The 23,146-nt window shown below is 46.5% G+C and overlaps 1 protein-coding gene across 12 annotated transcripts in view; it reads left to right on the top strand.

Annotated features, from left to right (window-relative positions):
* Positions 1-22,950, top strand: part of Mub (poly(rC)-binding protein mub) — a 231,255-nt gene extending 208,305 nt beyond the window's left edge. For 7 of the 12 annotated variants that reach the window (XM_076821232.1, XM_076821226.1, XM_076821237.1 and 4 more), the window contains 2 exons: positions 1,293-6,071; positions 7,556-22,950. In XM_076821232.1, the coding sequence (XP_076677347.1) occupies positions 1,293-1,671 (379 nt within the window). In that variant the 3' untranslated portion in view covers positions 1,672-6,071; positions 7,556-22,950. The remainder of the gene's footprint in view (positions 1-1,292; positions 6,072-7,555) is intronic. The other 5 variants (XM_076821227.1, XM_076821230.1, XM_076821231.1 and 2 more) reach the window with 5 other exon arrangements.
* The last annotated feature ends 196 nt before the right edge of the window (positions 22,951-23,146 follow it).

Below are 23,146 nucleotides of genomic sequence, written 5' to 3'. Positions count from 1 at the left end.
CATAGAGCACCCACCTGTGCCATAACTCTCTGAAGCCTTTTAAACCTTGCGACTCGATTTTCTTTCGTTCTCATTTTCTTTTCTACTTTTTTTTTTTATTCTCTCTCTATTCACTCCCCCGCCGCCCACGTCTTTTTCGCGCTGCATTTTCTCTCTGTTAATCGATAACTCTTCTTCTAGCAAGCTGTTATGATTTCTCTCTACTAGCCACATCTCTTTCTTTCATTTCCGTTCACTCTCTGCGCCACCGATTCTGTTTCTGCGATCTCTGCTCATGTATACACGCGTACAACACACGTACACTACCGCTGGAAGGTTTGGGTGCACGCGTTAGTGAGGATACCCTTCAATTTTATTGCCGCGTGGTTTTCTTTCATTTGTACGCGGAGACACAGAAGAATATGACAGTAGTGCGCATTACGTAAAGTTTGCTTGATGTGAGTAGGTACTTGTTTTTTTGTGAAATGTCCTTTTTGTCGGGATATCCAGCTTCCTTTTTTTTAGTACAGCCTTATATAGTTTCGGCACTCTCGTTGGTTTATCACGTTTTTACATCGAACACCGGCTTCTGATATCCTTGTCTAATGTGTCCCATAGTAACTCGGTGGGATAGGAGGTCGAACAATTACTATTTTGGCCTCGTTTTTCTCCTGTAGTATTCGTCTGACTTTCGCTGACAAATATATTCTAGATCGTTTTCCGTTGCAAGGTTCTCTGTCCGAAGGAGAACACCACCGAGTACACTTCCAGCTCGCAATCTTTCTGTATATAAAGACCCGTCGATTGTCATTGGTATCTTTCAAAGAAGAACCGTCACTAATTACGGATACAACCTGCCCCATACTTCGTCAGTAACACACCGCGGTGACTTTATTTCGCGAGAGAATCTGGGGACAACATTTCCTCCATTCCATCTGAAAGCTTGAAACTAATTCACCCATCCACCGCATCTAATTACCATCGATACAGCTGCTTACCGACCACTACCACTCATCTACCCCCAAAGAGAAAAAAAAAGAACTGTACAATAGAGTGCGAAGCTTGTATCCCGCAGAATCATTAATTCCGAATCGCCAGATGAAAAGGATATCGCGAGAGATCTGAAGAAAAGTATACTCACTACACCTTCCACCTAGCAGACCCCCAAGCTTTCAAGCGGTAGCGTCGCTCACATTGGTACACGCGAGACCAAAGAGAATAAAAGAGAAAACAAAAAACTCGCGCACATAATACCGTTTTACGAGAGGAACGTTCCCACCCTCACCTTTTTACATTTTGTGTCTTTTCCCCAGTGTTGAACTGCAGAAAGCTAACCTAGAGGCCCAAAATACCCAAACCCCTGGCAGCGGTACCACTCCCGGGGCATCCGGGGCCAGTGCTTCTCCCTCTACCACCACTACCACTGCCTCTCCCTTGGCCAGCGCCATTCCCTTGGCTCAGCTGCTAAGCAAGCCAGGCGCCCTCAACGCCCTATCTAGCCTCACCGCCCTCGGCGGACTCACGGAATTGCTAGGTGGTGCTGCTGGCGCGGCTGCATCCGCGCTCCCGGTCCAGACAACCGGCGTGCACCGGTCGCACAAGTTCACGCCGAGGCTACGTAGCCCAGGCGCACCTGGGCCCACCGACAGCGGCAAATTCAAATCCGAGCGCACCAAGTACAACCCGTACTGAGCCAATGGACAACCGACCACCACGACGACGGAGAAACGCGACAGGGAGATCATTACGACACCACATTCGACACGCATTACCCATCACCACCACCACCATCACCACACACACACGGAACACGAAATTTACATCGGAGAAAAGTGCGTACGGACGCCAGGGTAGCGCGGGTCCGGATCAAGACTTGGCTGAGGATCGGACCACGATTTCTTTCCACTTTATTTTCTCGAAACGAACCCCGGTTACTTTACTTCGTCGTCTTCTTTTCTTCTCCTTCGTCTTGAAACGATGACAACCACGCGGGGTAAGACGCGCGCGCGGATTAAATAAATCTTGGCCGATCGCGGCACGGCGAGTTGAATTCCATTTTCATTCTTTCCGAGTTTCCCAATCAAGATCGCGCGCCTTCGCGGTGGTTTCTCGTTCTCGAGTTCTATTGCATTTTTCCTCCGTTCCGATGACACTCCGGGGGAGCCGGCGAGATCCGACGCTAAGTCTTCGGACCAATCACACTAGCGCCACACGTCCTCCGAGTCTATTGCTAACTCCGTCTCTCCATCAATCGGATGCGAAGAGTACGTGTCGCTTGAAAGGGGTACGTGAGTCCAGTCACGATCTCCTCGTTTTCTTTCACCTTTTTAATATTTGCCTTTCTTTTTTTTTTTAAGCCTTTAGTGTCGTACGATACCGCGTTAAGATTAGATGCGTCGCCTTTGAGTCACGTGCGGTTGGTTCTTTTCGACGACTCGGAGGACGCAACTGCTTGTGCACCGTCGCAAGGCAGCCTTTTATATATATATACATATATATGTATATGTGTATATATATATATATATATATATAATTTACGATGAATTATTGATTGGATTAATGTTTGAAGCAGAAGCTCTTCTTACTAGCATTAGGGATTCCGATGTAATTTTTTCTTGTAGTTATATTATAGTAGCCGACCACTTGAATCGAGAGAGGATATAATGACGGCACGATTGAACGGACGAGAAAGTTAGAGAAACCAAGGTTCCAGGGTGTGTATGAGATAATTATAATATTGTTTCTTTTCTTTTTTTCGATTATGTGTTTACTCTTTATACGAGGGAAAGTGAGCGAGCGAGAGAGTGCGTGCGCGTGTGTATGTGCGTGTGAGAGACAAAGCGAACGCGAAGCGGCGTGTTTAGATGAGAAACCGTGTCGTAATCATGTGACGTGCTTTAAAACGACGGTGGACTTCCTCCGGAAATGATACGGTCTACCACCGACAGGAACAGATAGAGAAAGAGAGAAAGAGACAGTGAGACAGACGAATGAGAAATATAATCAGAGAGCTTATATCGTATACCTCGATGACGAGAGGTAGCTTCATTGAATGTCGTCAGTGAATATATATATATTCGAATTACGAGGTAATCAATCAATTTACAATAGTGGTCGTTTTATTGTAACGATATAATAATTATATACAATAAACAGAACGTAATCATTCATCAGTGAAAAACACGCTCGACATATAATTGTACGGGGAATAGAGCAAGAGAAAAACAAAAAAAAGAAAGTAACGTTTTCTCTCCAGCGAGTACAGATAATTAGCGGTTACTCTTTAACATTTTAGATACGTAAACCCCCCGCCCTATACACTTTCCAGGCACACACACACACGTACACGTACACGTAATGTACACGAGGAAAATGCCACGGAAGACGCAAAGGGTCGTGTTTTTCAAAGGGCTCGTTGAAATCGCATCCCGCACTGCCATCGATCGTCTTTTCCTCTTCCTCCTCGTTTCCACCGACGAGAATAAAAATTGCGGGAAGAACGGTGTTTCCGTGAATCATCCACGATCGAAATAGAACCGAGAGAAAGGAGGGAAAGACTCGGTGAGGGAATGGCGGTGCAACATCGAGCCGTTCGTTCGCGAACGAACGAGACAGGAGATCCCAGATCGATGTTTGTGTGCTCAAATTTCTAGTTCGTAGCGAGGAAGTGCGTTGCATACGTTAGCGAGATCGAGTCGAGCGTAGACATTACGAACGGGGGGCGTTTACCGTCGGTCTAGACGAAATCGGCGCGATCGCGGATCAGTCGGCGATCGTTTTTGTACTCAGAGAAATAAAGAATCAAGGGGAAAAAGAAGAAGCAGTAATTGTCGCGAGTCGCGTTGCACGTGGTGAGGCGGTCGCGAATTATCGATCGTCAATCCCATCCCGCAGGAACCGTGAACGCGATCGCGCTCTCGTGGAGCGAAACCACCCTTCATCGCGCGCTCCCACGTTACGTAGCCCCACGTGTCTCCGTAGCCTCGCTCCCTAACATTTTGGTTTTTCTCGTCTCGAGACAATAATGAATCTTTTATTTTCGAATCAAAAGGATAGGATTAGAAGGGGTTACGAATTTCTTGGCGCGAGAGGGAACGGGGGAGATCGATCAGGATTCAATGAGTATACACGCAGCATCTTTTTTGTAGGTTAATTAGTCTTCAACTGTATATTGGTCTCTATAAACGATGTCGCAGAGCTTGTGTGCTTACCAGGCATTAGCTACCCTGTATCACCTTGTTAAATAAAGCTAGGCGTGTTTAATACAATACGAAAAAAAAAAGAAAAAAAAATATGAGAAAAAGCAAACTGTCTCTCGGCCTTCCTGCGAACGGGGTCCCGCAACGCACTCTTCTGTCGCGCTTGAAACGCTCGGAAAGGGACGAGCACGGGCGCCCGTGCTCTCCTACCTGCAGGCGCCATACGGCTTTGCACGCGCCTGTTGTTTGTACAGGCGCCGTCGATCCAGAGCCCCTGGAGGACTAACTCTGCAGTACATTGCGCGACCACGTTTCTGGCGCGCTGCATTTTATTGTTGCTACCTCCTTTTAGAAGTGGGGCTCAGTCAGCGTACCGCTCGACGGAAGTAGAACGTTACGCAGGATTCAGACCAAATCGATAAGCACGATGATTCGGGAAAGGGGTGAGAACGCGGCGATATTGCAACTTTTCGAGGGCCTGGAATTGGGTGTTTCGTATAGGGTTAAAATTGAAATATTACATTTTTCGTTTGCTCGTGTCCTGGTTCCTATTAATATGAAAAGAATAAGTATCTGGCAAACTTTAGGAAGATTGAGTAATATTTAGGGGTTGCGCACATTGTACGCTAAATAATCTGTAGTAGGCTAAGGAAACACGATTTTCGATGATAATTATTTTTATTCTCAAGTTCTTAAAAAAGAAACTACAAAGAAGACTTGGACTTAGATCAATTTACATTTTATTATTATTATTGTTCGCGCCTATAACAATTCTGTACCTTATTATTTTACCCACATTTTTAAAACCCGAAAAAGCGGAAATAAGTAGCGTAGACCGGGGCGGTGGTAACGGGGGTGAATGTAACACGCTAATATCTCAAAACATATAATCAATATTAACACCAATTTTAAATATGTGATAAACAATGACATTTGTATTCCAAAGTCAAAGTGTTACTACCGCCCCAGGTCTGTCCTAGTGACACAACTGCGCAACCCCTAAATATTATTAAATTTGCCCAAAATTTGGCATACAGATCACTTAGACGAATATGACCAAGGGGACGAGCAAAGTTACACGAAAATAGCAACTTCGGAAAATTGAAACACCCTAACCTGGGAGGATACTGGGAGATAGCGTCGCATTTTTGTTTCGACATCCCAGCTTCGGATTGCCCCCTCGGTATCGAGTGAATAATGGCTTCGTGCAAAATTCAGCGTCCCAGTCGCTCGACGTTGGAATATTTATTAACCGAGGGGAAGAGATCTAGAAACCTAAATTGCATCTCCATATCTGTATCGCACGAATCGTTGCACTTTCTGGCCTCAACTACCCCCCGGGCTCTGGCCCGAGAGCCACGAAACAACCGATTAACGTTTCTGTTAGCCCGTACATTAATAAAAGTACTAACAATCCCCAGACTTTTCATCTCGCAATCCATTTGGTCTGTACCCAGTCTGAAATGAGCGTCCACGGCAAACGCGTCGCGAGTAAACAGTGTACCGATTCGACCGAACCGACGAAGAGCCACCATGCTCGCGTGGTGCGAGACATCTTTTGGTGGAGCTTCTGTTTTTTTTTTACGACGGGGACAAGGGCAACGTTCCGCGATCCCCATCGCGCAAAGCGTGCTCTTCTCCCGCGTGTCTCCGCTACGCCTAGCTGCGATCCATCGGTCGCGGCGTTCTTCGCGCGGCGTACAAGCAAGCTTTATATGTGTAGCAATCGTACATACCATGTATACGTATACATACATATGTTGCGTGTACACACGTGCATATATAAACGTACCAAGAGTGGAGAGACTCGTACAGAGAGATGTAGAGAAAGGGAGAGAGAGAGAGAAGATGTATCCATCCAACCAACTTGACCCAGGCTCCTGCCCGTCTTTGGTAAGCACCATCCGCTCCTTTGTAGTCCCGTTAAACGACACTTCTCCCATATTTTTTTTATACGAACCGTTGGCTACGACAAAATTTCGTTTTCTCGGACTTTTTTTTATATATTTTTTTTTAAGCTCAGTTTCGATACCCGTTTCTTTAGCACTGTTTTTAAAATTTTTTTTTTATTAAATTGTCTACCAAAATCGCGACCAACAGTTGTTTCGGCCAACCAGAGCATATACGACCAATCATCCAAACCCCTCCGGAAACGATTCCATCGTGAATAACAGCTGACGTCTCGGTTGTGTATCCTTATGTGAAATGCGAGCAAATTTTCTGCGAATTTCATCGTGTCGCGGAGATTTTACCGTTTGCGAGGTGGCTTTCTTCGAGGTCGATTAAAATGCAGCTTGCAGGATTCTTGCAACGATAATTCGTACGAAATTTGTTCGCAGAACGACGTCGGCTGGCTGAAATCGAGATAACGTCTCGAGGATCGAGGATCTCCTTCCGTAGATCCGACGCATGTAAGAGAGAGAGAGGCGAAGATGCGTGACTCGTTGCTCGTTTCGAATACTCGAGGATTTTTTGAGATTTTTTTTCTTAGTAAACTGGATATTAAGCGTCATGTGTAATTGGAAATCTTCGCGTACTCGGGAAGTCGGGATAAATTCCTTCGTTTATAGCCTGTTAGCTTTCACTTCCTCATGTGCAGGCGAAGTTCCCAGTGGCTTGTGTACAGGATGCTTCTGAAATATTTCAGTATACTTCGTCTGGCGTATTCTAATTATCGTTTGATAGAAAATGTGGTGGTTGAAAAAAGCTTAAGTGCTTACGCCACCCTGAGACGCTCAAAACTAGACGAATTTTTTTTGCTGATACTATGAGGTCGAAAATTATTTCTTTACTTACGCGTAGAGCATGCATTAGTGTTCAAAGTTGTCCCAAGTCTCTATGTTCACACTTTTTCCAATTGCCTTCGCCGAAAATTTGCCGCCCTAGCCTAAATACAAATCCACCCCTGTATAATACTATCATTCACCCAAAGCGTAGCTGTATAACCACTATTACATCTACGACAAATACGTATCCCCTTGACCAAAGCATTCACAACCCCTTAATTCCGTCATTACAATCTCTGAAATTAATAGAATACGCATCACAAGCATCTTGTACACGAATTACTCCGGTTTACGCCCACCACCCAGTAAAATCGCGCATTGCTCGTTTTGCCCCCCTGTCTCGTGGCACTCCAAAGGGTGGCACTCCATATTAATATTTACGAAGAGTCGCTTCACGGCGCGTTGCTACCCCCAGGCACTCGTCGAGCGCCCGAAGGGGGATGATGTTTCGCGAAGATCTCCTAATTTGCCGGCGCAGAGACGAGCGACGCGGTCCCGCGCGTGTTCGCGCTGCCTCCTCGTCCAACGGTACAACCCCTGTCCCAAGCCCGAGCTTGACTTCTCTGACAGACTCGGCCAATTCTGTTTCAGGATATCGCAGGAAACGTCGGGAATCCCGATAGGTGCGTACCACTTCATCTCGCCGGACCACATCGTTAAGTCGCCGATCCACTAAAAGTGGTGACACGCACGTATGTCGTTGTCGTCGTCGAAAAGGACGCGGGGCGTCACGACGCGCACGCGAGGCTGTCAATGGCATCTGGGGCTGGGCCACGCAATGTGTTCAACCAGCTTGCTAATCGACACACTTGCATGAACAAAAAAAAAACAAACAAATAATAAATACCGATAACAGCAACAACAACAACAACAACAACAACAACAGCGAAATGAGCACACGAGAACAGCGACACTACAGAGGCAGAGGAAGTCACACGTTTACACACTCACACGTATAGGTACAGATTTGGTCGGAGAGAGAGAGAGAGGAAGTATATACACGTGGGATACACAGCTGATTTATGTACCTAGATAGGTAGGTACCGAGGTACACGGCATGCATAGACACACACGCACCGCGTGTGTGGGTTGATGTTCGCTAAGAATGTCGCAACTCGTGCGCGCGCGCGCTCTCGATAAGACAATGAGAGGCAGAGAGAATGGGAGGTGTACATAAGAGGCGAAGGCTAAAGAGAAGGGATTACTTGAGCACGCGCTAAACACGCGAGTAGAGGCGAAGAAGGCACGCACGCGCGTACACGGATATATATTATTATACTCGAGTGTACAAAACTGTACAAAAAGATATTTAAACGAACAAGCGGTACATACAAACGAAAAAAAAAAATATGAGAGAAGAGGAAGAAACAACAGCAACAACAAACGAAGCACGCCGCAGCCCGCATCCACAGGGGGCTGCTGCCGATTGGTAAAGGGAACAAGCCAAAGATACGTTAGTTTTCATTTTTATATTTAAAACGAGATAAAAAAAAACAAAACGATTACGAGACCGGGAGAGAAATACGAGAGAATTATTATAATTATTATTAATCATGAATGTGTGAACATGGACGCTGAGTAACTATACATTAGGCCGGTTGTTAGCGTTTTTTCTATCGCTGGTGTTCCGCCCGCGCTCGACGGCCCCGCGACCAGTCGAGCATGATCCTCGACCTTTCGTTTCGAAAACGTCGGAGGGCAGTCGCCCCTCCGGTCGCGCGTGGAACCAGCCATTTTATTTATTTATTTATTTATTTAGACGCGATATCTAGACGGCAACGTGCACGGAATAAGTACGCGGTGATGCGTAGTGAGGCTTCAAGTAACTTTGAACGGAACGAGGTGAGTGATCCTCCGAAAAGATTCATCCCCTTTCATCCGTTTTAATTCAATCTCATAGTGAATTAGTTTCGGATGTAGGAGACCTCTTTCAACTCTCTAATCGAAACGTTTAGTAATTTCTGCGGAATCCATCGCCAGATATTTATTTTTCGAACGTTAAGAGTCAGTCGATGATGAGGATTCTTCGCAGCCAGTGGATGAAGCAAACGAATGATCAGGCGTTCACTGCATCGACTGACTCTTTAAAGAATAAATTCTGTTCTAAATTCTAATTTATCCATCTGTCTGTAAGATTGGCACCTTTCCAAAGGAAGCTAGCGTGTTAGCAAATGTGCCTTAAAATTGGCACCCACTGTATCTTCGGTTCCCTAAATTCCGAGCTTTCGTAGCAGAATAATCGCTTCCCATCGGCCCGGGGGTCTTCGTCTCTTCATCAGCGGGTTCCAAGGAACCTGAATACTCGCTAATGACGATAAGACCGAAGGTCCCCCTGACCCGGAGATTCTCAAAGCCGCGAGGAGCATCGAGCGACCAGCCGCGGCCGCCTCGGCGCGCGGAACACCGAAGAGAAGTGACGATTAACCGCGATAATTACGTAGTTCCGTAGTTTTTGCATGCGAGACTCGATTTCAAAATTGACGGCGAGAGAAACAAAAACGAGGAGGGAGATTTTCAGTTCTGAAAGCGACCGTGGCTCAGCGAGACCTCGCTCTCGGAACGCCGTAGACTGGCACAGACTTGGGGTTCCGTGGGCGACGAGTCGATGGGAAAAATCGCGGGCGTTTTAAAGCGCGCGTCCCCAGCGTCGTCTCGAACGACGTCGACGAGGTCTTCGATGGTCACCGTTGTCTAAACGATGTATTCTACGCGACTCGGGGACGCTCGTCGCGCGACGTCGCTGGACGCGCTCCTCTGTTGAAGGAACAAATGAAATTATTACTTGGAATATAAATAACGTGTGTGTGTGTGTATATATATACACACACATGATATATATTTATTATACGATTAAAAAAAGTGAAAAAAATTAGAGGACATAAATCGCGATTGAAAAGGTGCAGGCTCGAAAGCCCAGCTTCGATCAGGAGGCGTCTTCTTCATCCACATCTTCATCTTCATGCTCCTCCTCCGCTCTTCTTCCGCTCTAACCAACCCCCCCACAACCCCCGAGCTTCCTCGTGGAACGCTGTTTCGTAGGATATAATACATAAATATATATCGTGTATTTGCTTCGGTGTATTCGTTGCAGGGTAAATTCAGTGTCTTCTCGAGAATCGCGGGCGGAAATCCATGCCCCCCCAGGCGGTCTCTTCGATTTCGATTGCGTTGTTGTTGCGTAGTGGAGTGACGGTCTCGGAGCGTGTGCAATAACCGCGGCCGAGTTTCTTGTTTTGTCGTTTCGGTTCGTTTTAGAGACTGTTTAGACTGGTAGGTTTTGGTGAGGACTATATTACGTGAGTATCAATCGGGACGAAATACTCCCGCGTCGATAGCTTCCGATCTGTGCCAAAGATACGCGCGAAAATTCCCTGGAAAATGTTACAGAAGAGCGCTCTTCAACGCGCATCCCCGTGCTTCCTGTCGTACATCTCTCGAAGTTCCTCGTCCTTGGTGATTCGTGTGTCCCTTCCCCCCCCCCCCTACCCACGTCGAAATTACACGTCGATGCTCTCGAAATCATTTTCAGCGGTCTCGTTTTTCAGCAAATTTCTTTCGAAAGAAAATAGAAACGAAAACGACCGCAGGTCGTCGCCGCTCGAAGTACGATTTTCTTTGTTTTCCGTGTTTTCTGTATTCTGTTTTTTTTTTATCGTCGAACGTCGAAGTGGTGTGCAATATGGCGTCGCGCGCTAAAGGGTTGTCCTTAAATTGCGTAAGGATTTTGGGGGGTGGGTCAGGTAGCGTCTTGCGTAATATTTTTTAACCAAGTTTTCAATGAATACAAATTCGAATAGTAATTTTAGTTTAAATTTCCCGAATCCGAGTTAAATGAATTATATAAACCTTCAAAAGAATTTTAATAACTGAAACAATGCCATGTAAAGAATATTACGTGGGTTGGAATGTAAAATCTTAGGAATTTGTGAGGGTAAGAAATCGTTAAAATTACCCTTACGTAATTTAAGGACGGCCCTTAATCTGATTTCTCGTAGTTCTTCTGTGATCGACCCCTTCGACTCGCCTAAGTTAGCTCAAAATTCTTTACGATTTATCGCGATTCGACACGTATATTGTAAATATATAGATACCTCTAATTTCTCGTTGTACATATTTATTGATTATTGTCGGATCGTTTCTCTGTTCGTTATCGTGGAGCCATCAGCTCGTGTTTTCCTATTTATTATCGCGCTTCGTTATTCTGTCTTGATATCGTTTGTCTGTTTCTTTCCTTTTTAATTCAATCAATTTGATTGATATTTATTTTAACCAGAAGCGCCGCGTTTCTATCTCTATATCCAGTGCTGCGTGTCTTTCTTTCGGGTTGCTAGATGTAGGAACAAAGAGGGAGAAGATTCGTTTCTTTTTCTCGCCTCGGTGTTTTTTTGTTTTTTTTTTTATACGCTAAGTTAAGTACGCTAACTTATTTGTACCGTTACTATTTATGATGATTTCTAACACGATCGCGACGACGAAAATTTCTCTCTTTTCTTTTTCACCCGCACATTGGCGTTTTCGACGAAGCATTTCTCTCTTTCCTCAGAGCCTCGCGCCATTGGAATGAAAGGAAGAAAGAAAAAGAAAAGTGGAAAAGCAAAAAAATATCACACTCTCCCTTCCCACCCTGCTAGGATCTTCTCGTTGCCCTCTTTGTCTTCACGACCGCATCATCTCTTCGCCCTTCGGCGTCCACCCCCTCGTTCTTCATTCGCAAACCCCCCCTTTGCCCCTCCGCTCTCTATCGTCGAACGTACGATGACGGCGTAACGAACGCAACAAAAAAAAAACAGAGAAGTGAAAAAAAAAAGACGAAAGGAAGCAATAAGGTACGATGATCATTGTTCGGACGAATGAAAATCGCCTCTGCTATGAAGACACAAAGGCGGGTCGAGAATCAATTGAAAAGAACACACAGACACACACTCACGTAAGTTATATGAAATAATTAGTGAGAGACGCTGTATGATTGTGTATATCAACAATAAATAATTGCTGTGATTAGAATCGATTATTAGTAAGTAGTTAAGGACAATTTTTAAGGCACATCGCAGAGAGAGAGAGAGAGAGAGAAAGAGTGAGAAAGTGATCGAATGTTTCGTGGGCCCCCAGATAAATTGGGGATCACCGTCGATGTTGCAAAGAGCGTGCATCTGTATACAAGGAGCAGAGTAAACGGCAGACAAACATAGAAGACTGTGTGTGTGTGTGCGTGTGCGCGCGCGCGCTAGACAGTGGGAGAGCAAGGGTGAACGAGAGAACTATATAACGAACGCGTCAGGGGAATGTCAAGGATAAGATTTTCGTCTTTTAATTTCTCACCCCCGTTTTTCGACGGTGAAGCAGGTACGTGCGCGCGTGCGTGTAATCCTCCTGGATCGTCGAGAGGCATTACGCAAGGCTAGACACCATGATCCGCGTATGGATCTAGAGGTTCGTCGAGAACAGACTGTCCCCGCATCGTTTTGAAAAGTAGCAATCAGGGAGGCGATTGCCGCGCGCGTTTACGTATAGACAGACACACACATACACACTGCGATCTCCTCGCTCGATTCACCCTCTTCCATCGAGTATCGGCGATGGACAGGTACCAGAACATATCTAATACGTCAGAGCGGAATGATCGAGGAACGTTGTTCGTGCAACTGCTCAAACGGCATAGCGCGTCGAACACCCATGGGCGTCCAAGCGGCACGTTCCGCAAATGCGTCCAGGGGGTTCCCGCACGCGGCGTTCGCAAAGCGGTTCCACCGGTGGAAGTGGTTGACAGTGAATCGAGGGTGGAGAGAACACCCGTGCATTCTATCGCCTCGAAGAAGAGCTTCGTCGCGGTGAAACGGGCGACCAACAGCTACCTGTGTTCCATGATGTCCCAGTAAGTTTTTTGGTTCCTCGATGTTCCACGCGGAGAACGGTGGCCGGCGACGGTGTCCTGTTTCTTCTTGTTCTTAGATTTTACAGCGTCTAACGCTCGAGGAACATGGTCGCCGGTCGCCGTGCCTCGATCGAGCCAAAAACCCACCATGTACCGAGGCCCGCGATGGTTCCCTCGCATTGCGCCCCGATCTTCAAGCCCCACGCAAGGATCGTTTTCCTAGTTTTCTCTCCCATTTCGGAGGATCAGGAACCATTGCCGCGGCTAATATACTCCAGAAGCATATCCGGTGACACATATGACTAGGCTACGAATAATTAATCTCTCTTTTTGCTCCGATAAGCAAGCTCATATTTATTCGGCGTGTATTGTCGCTCTCGGATAGAATTCGATCGATTGAACTGTATACTTCGTCGGGACGCCTCGTATCTCGCAGATACACGGCCCCGGTCCAGTCGACTCTTCGTAGTGTCTAGTGGTAACCGCTAAGGGATCGTCTATCCATTGTAATTCTTTCGCGTTGAACGGTGAGAAGGTGCCGCGTTTTCGAGGCTTCCGGTTTGGCTGAACGGGTCACAGCGTGTCGGGGCACTTGACGTGTGTCCCAGGGGTGTCCGAAAAGGGTCTAGCTGTCCCTTCCCAGGTCGCTGTATCAGGGGAACACTCTCGGGACGGTTGTACAGCTAATAGACACTTAGACAGGCAGAGGAAGAACGCTGGTGAACATCAGAGTATTGGCACTTGGAGTAGCCTCTACCCCTAGAATCACACCGTTCTTCCAGTGGTGCGGTGGCGTCAGGAGACGACCTGGGGCAAGTGTGCCCTGGAGGGAACTCGACCGTTTCAACGTCGTTCTTCGCGTCAGTGAAAGGACAGAATCTAAATCGTTGAATGGTCCCCGTTCACAGGCGATGAGCCATCGTCGCACGCGTGTGCCCGCGAACCCTTACCGCCCTTTTTCACAGCAGCGTACACACACAAGAACACAGACACGAGCTCTAGCGATGTTCGAGCGCAAAGTACGAGTAGCTTGGTTCGAGGAAATCGAAAGACACAGCGCGTTTGTGGGATCGTCAGCGAAGGACGCTGATCGGTCAGTCCCCCTTACACCCCCAGTTTTCCACCTCGTCGTTTGCCCTCGAACGGGGTTCATTCGAATCGAGGACGTTGCGCGCGTCAACGTCGGTAGGAACGCGATCGTATCGTGGCGTAGAGCAATCTGTTAGTGCAGGGGCCTTATCCTTACTGCGCGGGCGCCGGCCAGGGCTCGTCACGCGAGTGCCACGCGTTTGGGTTCCATTAGGGTGATTTCTCTCTTTTAACAATCGCCATATGTAACGCATGCGGTGTTCAAAGAGACGGGGGGCGAAAATTCGAAGGAAATCGGAGGAAGCGTTCTTGGGACTTAGGTGTTCTTGGGATTTGGGGTTCTTGTGACTTAGGGTTCTTGGGACTTAAGGTTCTTGGGACTTAAGGTTCTTGGAACTTAAGGTTCTTGGGATTTAAGGTTCTTGGGACTTAAGGTTCTTGGGACTTAAGTTTCTTGGGACTTAGGGTTTTTGGGACTTACGTTTCTTCAGGTTTCTTGAGTCTTGAGACTTATGGTTCTTGGAGCTTAGCAAATTTCATTTCCCTCCGCAAGAGAGCGCTGCTTCGCATTCCCCTAATGAAGCAAAACCTGAATAGTCAGCGCATAGACATGGGACCTACGAAGTTTCGTATACCATTAGTGTTAATATCAACCCTTGAAGCCAAAACTTCCCCACATCCATTCACGGATCTTCATCACTTATCCATCTCCGCCATCTCGAAATTACAGTTCATCTCCAACCCACATAGTAGGTATCTTATCCTCTGGATCTTCAAATCACAGAAAAGGAAGCTGAGAATGGCTGAATGGAGGATCGATGCGACGAAATCTGTGTCCTCGTTCTCCCAACGCAAGCACAGTAGGGGATAGTTCAAAGGAAAATCGTCTCGGGGGTGGGTTTCAGCAGCGCCGAGTAATCGATCTGCTCGAGGACCGAAATTCACGGTCGATTAAGCACCAGGGAGGGAGGTTTTTAAAGGGTGATGGAACCCAACGTCACCGCGCTGGCACATCCGTGATGATCTTGGTCGCGCGCCCAACCTTACCGTAACGCAAGGCAATCAGCTAAGAAATAACTTAGTTTTTATAGGATATCGAGGCACGCGCCCCTACTCCGGCGGGGCGCGGAATTAAGGGCGCGAGACCTTTTCTTTCACGTCTGAAGGGCGCGTGGAAAGAGACTCGAGCGCGTTTCGGGCGGCCGCCCAAAAGATTCTCAACGGCATATTTTTCTGTAAACGATTGAAAGAAAGAGGGAGCGAGAGAGAGAGAGAGATAATGCGTATTTAACAAAGGAAATGATAATAATGCGAGGGACTGCAGGAGAACTCGAGCACGCGAACGTGTACGCTCAGGATTAGTTGTTTTTTCAATGTGTGCCAAAAAAAAAAAAAAGAAACTGGAACGAAAAGAACGGGAGGAAGAGATGCGTATATCTGGATCGTGGTTATTGTTCAGCTAGCGGCTCAATGTTGTGCCAAGCTTAGATAATTCGCTGACTGAGTAATACAGTGTGCCAAATCGTCGTTTAGACCTCCATCGCTGCGGCTGTTCTTCGAGTTAAGGGGCGCTGATTGCCGATTTCTCGTGCCCCTTGAGTTCCCGTTGCACTTAGGGCGCCAGCCTTTCTGAGGTCACCTTGTTCACGCGTAAAATATCCAAGATCCACCGGAGGATCTTATTTGTATTTATGGGGCGCGAGGGTGGGCCATTACCTGCACCGCGCAGGAGGAGATTAGTAATTAATATGCAACGAACGAGGAGGGGCACTAAAAATCGACGTGGCGCGACGAATGGTGATTTTGGATCGTAACGTATGAACTATCTGCCCTGTGGGGTGAAGCGACTAGGAACAGAACTCCCCTCGGTTCGATATCTGAATGAAAGTTTGAGGAATTTAATGGCAACTGTCTTCGTAGAAAGTTGTAGTAATATATCTTGTCGTTCTGGTTGCAAGTTTCCATCGAAAACCTTAATCTTCTCGCGGTATTGGATGTATCGAGTTGGCTGGAAACTACCCCGAAACTTGTGCCAAGTGCTCTTGTCGATTTCTTAATGATCCGCATTCAGTCGGAGTTACGAATCGACTACCAGTGCCAAACTGTTACTTATAGCCTCTGTTGCAAAGTCTCCTTTGTAATTTTAGATGCGCATACGCCGATCTTTGATGCGAGTTGAACAGAGTTCCTCCGGTGGGTATTTCATACGTTGCCTCCTGTTTAATAGGGAAGAAAGGGAATTACGTTTTCAGTGGCAATTAAAGTCGTACGTAAATTAAGAGCGCGCCCTCGGGCGCTAGAGACAGGGATTATATAAAGGTACGGTAGTATGACCTTACACTATTTGGAGCTTTAATTTTTCGCATCGGTGTTCGCGATCCATTCGAAAGATCGTCTCGCGTTATCTGGCGAAGATAACGGGGTAGCGCGCTTCCGTTACGGAAATCAAGCCAGCTAATGTAACTTGCTCCCTTCGATGTGATTTCCAACCCCCTTTGCCCGTCCCCCTTTGTTCTTTCATTTCTTCGTCTCCTTCGGTAGTCGATAATACCACGTAGAAATGGGGAATGCACTTTAGGCGTTGCCAGCTGCAGGACGATCCGCGGTAAATCCGAAATCATAAGGGTTTGATTGAAATTTGATAATTTGCGGTAATTAGTGGGTCATCGCATTCTTTTGGTAATAAAGAGACTGTAGGAACAGCAAAGAATTTTAAATTTGATTTGGGTGTTACGAATATTCTAAAGTGTTATGATAATAAAATAATTGCACTGAAAAACAAAAATTGATTACATGTTTCGTGGAAGTTATGAAAATTACTTGGTGAAAAAAGAATTTACTTGGGAAGGTAGTAAGCTTTTGCTGACGCGTTTCACGTCTCCTTCTGTTCCGAATTTGGGAAAAATTTATATCGATATAGGTTCCCAATTTTTTTAACGATCAATGTATCCTCGTTATATTTTTATGAGGACTTTCGCTATTAATTTAGCTATTGATCAGCACTGTATTACACAGTTTTCAGCTTTAAGCTTCTAATAATTGAAACATTAATTTATTTTATATTATTATTTTTCAATATTATCGATATTTTAGTATGTATTAAGATGGAACGTCGCGGATCGTTCGACAGCGACGCAAACCACCAACCCTTCATTGGTCCTTTCTATTGCAATGTGAGTAATCCTTCAAGGAGAATCTCAGCACGTAAGACAAGCACATCAAGAGACACGAAAGACATCCTGTTTCCCTTGCACCCGCACCCAATCGATCACTTCATCTGTTACACCCTCTATTCTTCACCTACGACGTGTCTTTCCTTTTGCATCTTCCTCGGCCGATAACGACTTATGTTGAAAAGCCTTTACGAAAACAGGGTCATAAATACTTACACGTGTAATACGAGTATTTTAAATTTTTAAATCGCGGTGAAAGAGGAAGTGAGAGAATTAAAAATCGTGTAATAGGTGCGAGCGAGCGAGCGAGAGAGAGAGAGAGAAAGAGAGAGACCGAGAGAGAGAGAGAGAGAACGAGAGAGAGATAGCGTGAGAGAGAGAGAGAGAAAGCGAAGGCGAAGCGTAGTGTGCGATGTAAACGATGAGGAAAATACTAGAAGAGAGATAGACAGAAAAAAGTGAATAAAAATTTTTACAAAAAAAAAGGGAGAGAGAAAGGGAGAGATGTAAAATTCTATGAGGGGAATGCGTAAAAGGAACGTGTCGCGACTGCGTCTTTCAAAGCGTTTTCGTCGGGTAAAGAGAGCGAAGCGTCGCTTTTTATAAACGTGTTGCTGCGAAGAATTATTATATGTATGTATATGCGCGCATAGAGCTGCATATAGTCTCGTATTCGTGCAATTCGAGTGTAGTCTGCGAGCACAGGGAATGGAGCGGTGCGCCACCGTTCTTGATCGCGGTACCAGCGTGAATCGATCGTCACAGGGACCTTATCGAATCCTCCACGATCCATTAAACGCGTTCAGTGCTGCTCCATATTTGAACAGCTCCGAGTACCAGCTTTCAACGCTGGGGAGCTTGCCTCGACTGGCATTAATTGGCGTACATTTTTTATTAAGTGTGTCACCAGCACTTCGTACCCTACATAGGGAAACTACAGCAACTTGAAGGGGATAGACAGAAATATATAAACCACCTTGAAATATTAAATCGCAGAAAAGAATCCACCGATGTCTTACAATTAGACTCTAACCGATGAAGTGATTCGAACGAGTCTTTTTCCCCCGCTATGTTCACGTCTGAAGTTCAATCTAGTGTCTTCAAATTCTAATTTGGTAGAATTCTGAATTTTTAATGGTCACTTATATTTCCGAGGTGGCGCAAGTATGTAGCCGCCATTTTCCAACATCGCGCTCCGCAACTTCTAACTTTATAACCGTTAATAAACGATCGTTGAGGAGAATCGAGTTGTCGTCCCGTGGCCGATCGAAAGTACATTATTCCAGGGTAACGTTTTGTAGAACCTTCTGCGCGGTGCTCGCGTGTAGGAAGGAGGAGGGAGGAAGGGTGGCCGCGATGCGTGCCCTTCGATGACAAATACGTACGTTAGAGGTGCACGAGCAGCTGGGTCGTTGAGTTTTTGAGAAGGAGCGAGCCTTTCCCAGGGATTGGAGGATAACGCGAGCAAGTGTGGAAGAGAAATTGAAATAGAACACCTGTTATGGGTCGACGGTGCATACGGTGCGCCGCGTGGGTATGGCGCCCTCGAGACCGTCGCTGGTTGCAGACAATTTTTGCCGAGTCGGCGAGCGCTTCTGTGCAACCGAAAGGGGGCAGATAATGATGAAAGGGGAGGGGACGGAATGCGCGGGGTAAGCGTGGAAGCGAACGATCCTACCGGGCGACGTATTCATGGAGGGGGAAGTACAAAGTTGTATGCAACTGGAGATAGCAACGCTTTCGGAGCACCGTACTCCATGTGGGCGCTGTAGATACGTATATATACATATAGGCATATGTGTATATATAAACGATATACAATTACTATAAGTGTATAAGAGATATAATTTATATAGCTGTATTCTACGTCATCAAGTACATGTAGGACAGGCTTGCGAGAGTGTTCACATGTGATCGTCTCAGCCGGCGTGAGAGTGCTTTAACTTAGAGACTGCGTGAGTGAGAGAGATACGTATATATATATATATATATAAAAAGAAGTATATATATATAATAAATAGATAGATACAGAGTAAGAGGGAGAGAGAAAGAGAGAGAGAGAGAGAGTGCGAGAGAGAGAGAGAGAAAATACACTATACCTTGTAGTCGACGTTACATATCTTTGAAACTCGTTCGTTTTCAGAGCATAATCACCATATTAGATTCAGTGACGATCGATCGAGCCATCGTTGATCTATACAAAGACCAATCCCGATGACGAGCGCGACGATCCAGCATCACTGAATCCACACGATCGATCGTGCCCGGTCGTCACGGTAGCAGGCAACGTGTGTAGACCCGTGAATGACGCACAGGTGACCCAGACCTGGCCCAAAGTCAGTCTACATATCAGACTCTAGTTAGCGCCGAGTCCCTTCTCAGATTCAAAGGTTCTCACCTCGAATACGAATTTCCGGCGTGCGCTCCCCGATCCACTGGCTCCCCTCCTGATTTGTCAGCGAGCTTTCGCGAACCCCGTCGGAAGAACGGGGCCCGTGGATCATGGAACACCGACGCTTTGTATCCTTCGACCTCTCCCCACCGAATCAGGATGTTGCAATTCATCTTCTTCGAGGTGGTTCCGGGCCCGCTCGAGGTCCCCTCGAGCGATCAGCCACGGAAAATCATCTGGGTCCCGCTCCCCTCCTACCCCGAGATCGCCAGATTTGTTGTCTGGGTGGTCCGACCCACCCTCACCCCGAGACACTTGTACATCCTAGAGCTAGAGACTATTTGTATCGTCAGTTACCGCTACTAACGCTACTATTTACCGCTACCAACCGCAACTATAATCGCCGTTTGCGCCGCTACTATATCGCCCCCCCCCCGTTATCGGACAGCCGCGCAGCTGTACCCCGCGGTCGATGATCACCAGGCGACCATCGCTAGAAAAGATCGAGTGGGATCGTTGAAGTCGAGAATAACGAGAGACTAACCCAGGCTCTTTCGAGGCGACGACACCGTCGTCAGACTCGTACGTTTTTTCTTCGTAGGAAAGTCCGGATAGATAACGTTCCAGGGCACGCGACCTGATAACGGCAGCGTGCCGTCTCCGTGATTGAACTCCTGCTCTTGATCCTCGCCCTCGGCGACGCTTTCGTTTGATCAGGTGTGCTGAGAGAAAATTCTGGCACCCTTACAAGTTACGACCGTTAGTCACCTGGCATTTTCATCCGAGGTATCTTCGTTGCTTTTGATACACGAGGTCGAGGGGAGTAACTGTTGTTTCGAAGGACCAAATAGCGTAATAAAGGACAGTTTTTCTTGAGAGTTACTTTCCCGGAGATTTTAATATCGGTGAGGATGGTAGACGGGGTAGATCCAAGTGCGTGCAGCGTGCTGGTCTTTGGGCGGTTAACTCCTGAGGTGTTGAATAATTATAGTTTAATATCTGGGAGCCATGTGGTTTCTTTTAATTTCTTAGGGATCTAATCAACGTAGGCTTGTCGCTGTATTGTCGTTTATTTGCGAGTAACTTTTACAGAAGCTCGTCGCGTACAAAGCTTCTTTATTCAAGGGTATCGCGAGTAGTGCACTGAGTTCTCGTTATAAGCTCGTTTCGACTATGCGTTGTAAGCTCGCTCCGAGCGTGGAGCTTGTAACGAAAATCTACTGTACACTCCAGATTGTGCCTCGATGCATGCAGTCGTTAGGGGTGCATTGCCATCGTCGCGGTTTTTTAAATCGATTCGTTAAGAGCTTCCTCCAATACCCATCGTTTCTTCGGGATCTTCCTGTGTCTCCAGTCTTCAGTCTTCCCCGAGATGTGTCTATTTTTAAGAAACTATGTCTGTTTAGAAAATTGTCGGTAGTCTCATGTCGTATATTTTTCTCTCAGCGCGCAGTCCCGCCGTCGTTTCAGTGCCCACTCATCGTCGTACCCAGTCGAAAGCTACTCCGCGGAGATCGAGGACCTTTTATTGTGATAAATCGTAAGAAGCGCTGCTCCCGCGGATGTGTGTATAGTGACGTGCAATCAGAACCCAAGCTCTCGAAGAGATTAAGCATTTACGATCACTGGCCAGTGTTGTTGGTACGACTGTCGGTGTATTCTTCATCTCGGAACAAGCTCAAAGGCAACGTTCTCTCATGGCAATCTGTTTGTTACATATTATCGACGACACTTTCTACGTAAACTTGTTAATTAGTTGCTACAAGGGGGAACGAGAAAGCTCATCGTGCGAGCTCCCATCCCACCGGATTTCAAACAGCTACCCCATCTCGGGACACGAACGAAGCTTCGCAATTCACGGTGATTTCCGTTCCTCCCTTTCGTTCTACTTTTCTTTCTTGAATAAGCCTAGGTTGCTCAAAAAGTTCCCTCTCCAGCCACTACAGAGAATAATAAAATTCCCCGTTCAACCGCAACGATCAAGGAACTCGGAAACGGTGAACTTGCTTCGGCTTGGACACGCGTGACGAGCTGACTTAGTCCGCGAGTCAGGCTTCCCCTTGTTGCCGAATTATCCACAACGATTCATTTGGTTTCCCTGCGGGAGGCGTAGGGTCCGTGCTCGAACGGCGAACGCCGCCGTGCACGCACGCGAATACTTAATTGCACCTGTATTACGCGTGGCAGTGCAGAAGGGGCCGACGGTCACCACGGTGCACCCGTTCTGCACTGCCACTTGAACGATTCGGTCCGATGTGTCGGCATTCATCGATTGTACATAGATTATGAGACGTGCAACACTTGCACCGTGATCCATGAGTATTACTCGAGTGTCAGCCAAGGCTCCCGAGCAGTAACGTTCGCTCCAGCAAGGATACACAGTTGCGAGAATACGTAATAAACGTTTTATAAACGGTACACATATAATACGTATGTTACGTATCGTATAACGAAGGGAATGCAGAACCCCGCACAGTTTATCCACGACCAAGAAGTGCCGGAGATATGGCGACAAATCGATAGAACGGAAAGAAAGGGATCTATTAATTTCAAGATCGTAGACGCGCGATCGGCGGGTCGGGGAACCATCGGCACCCTTCGATCGCGCGTACGAAAGACACAATTGACAGAGACACATGTGTAGGATAGAGTACACTCGTGCGTATGCGTAAGACGTATTTACGAAGGGAAACCACGGGACGAATGTGTTTTTTTCGGATCGATCATTACAGCAACGGCTGCACCACGTTTTTTCGATTCTTCACGCGCACTCATGATCGCCACACGGTCTTGAATCGAAGGCTCTTTCGTTTCTTTTCTTCTTTTTCTTTTTTTTTTTTTTTCTTCTTTTTAGCGGTCAGAGAGAGGGATCGCGGATTTACCACCGCTCGAATAGAGATTTAATGTTTGTAAGGGCAATAACGATTGTAAATTTTTCGAGTACACTGTATTTGAATGTGTAAGTTGCATAAAAAAGACAGATTTTTTAGATATTGCACTATATAATATTTATTATTACTAAGGTAAACGAGACAACAGGGTCGCGATTCGCCGCGCTCGCGATACCTCGCCCGCGGCTCTCCCCCCTTTTTCTAGCCCCGAGATCGCCACGCGCCTCGATCGCCGGTCGAGGCGCGACAGCGACGACGAGCTCATCGATCGCGACACTCGCGACGGATCTTTTAGGAACGCTTCCCAAATTCGAGCGGGAATGATTTTTCGTTCGCGATCGACGCCGAGTCGCAAGCGCGGCCGCTTCGCGGCGATCATGGATTAATATTAATTAATATAAAGTGAGGCAAGGCGAACGCATTGTTCTTTCCAATAAAAGAAGAAGCAAGATTTTTAGTGTTTACACTACCAATTGATAAACGATTCTATTATTACATAATATTATATTAATAACAATATTATTACTGTAATGTTTGTTTTTGGTTATTAAAGTGTGTATATAGCAATATATTCTAGAAATGGTCTCTACTGTCGAATCTGTTGCGCACCAATCTCCCAAATATTTGTTTATTTTTCTCTCGCGCCAGCGAGTGTGAGTTTCTCTTTATAGGAGCTTAAGAAGCTTTCTGTAACAGCGACGGATTTAAGGAGAAAGGCCCAGGTGGCGAACATTCTCGGACACCCTCTATACATAAGAATAGTAA

The sequence above is a fragment of the Andrena cerasifolii genome, chromosome 10, assembly GCF_050908995.1.
Source record: "Andrena cerasifolii isolate SP2316 chromosome 10, iyAndCera1_principal, whole genome shotgun sequence".
NCBI lineage: Eukaryota > Metazoa > Arthropoda > Insecta > Hymenoptera > Andrenidae > Andrena > Andrena cerasifolii.
This window is presented reverse-complemented; position numbering and strand designations above follow the sequence as displayed.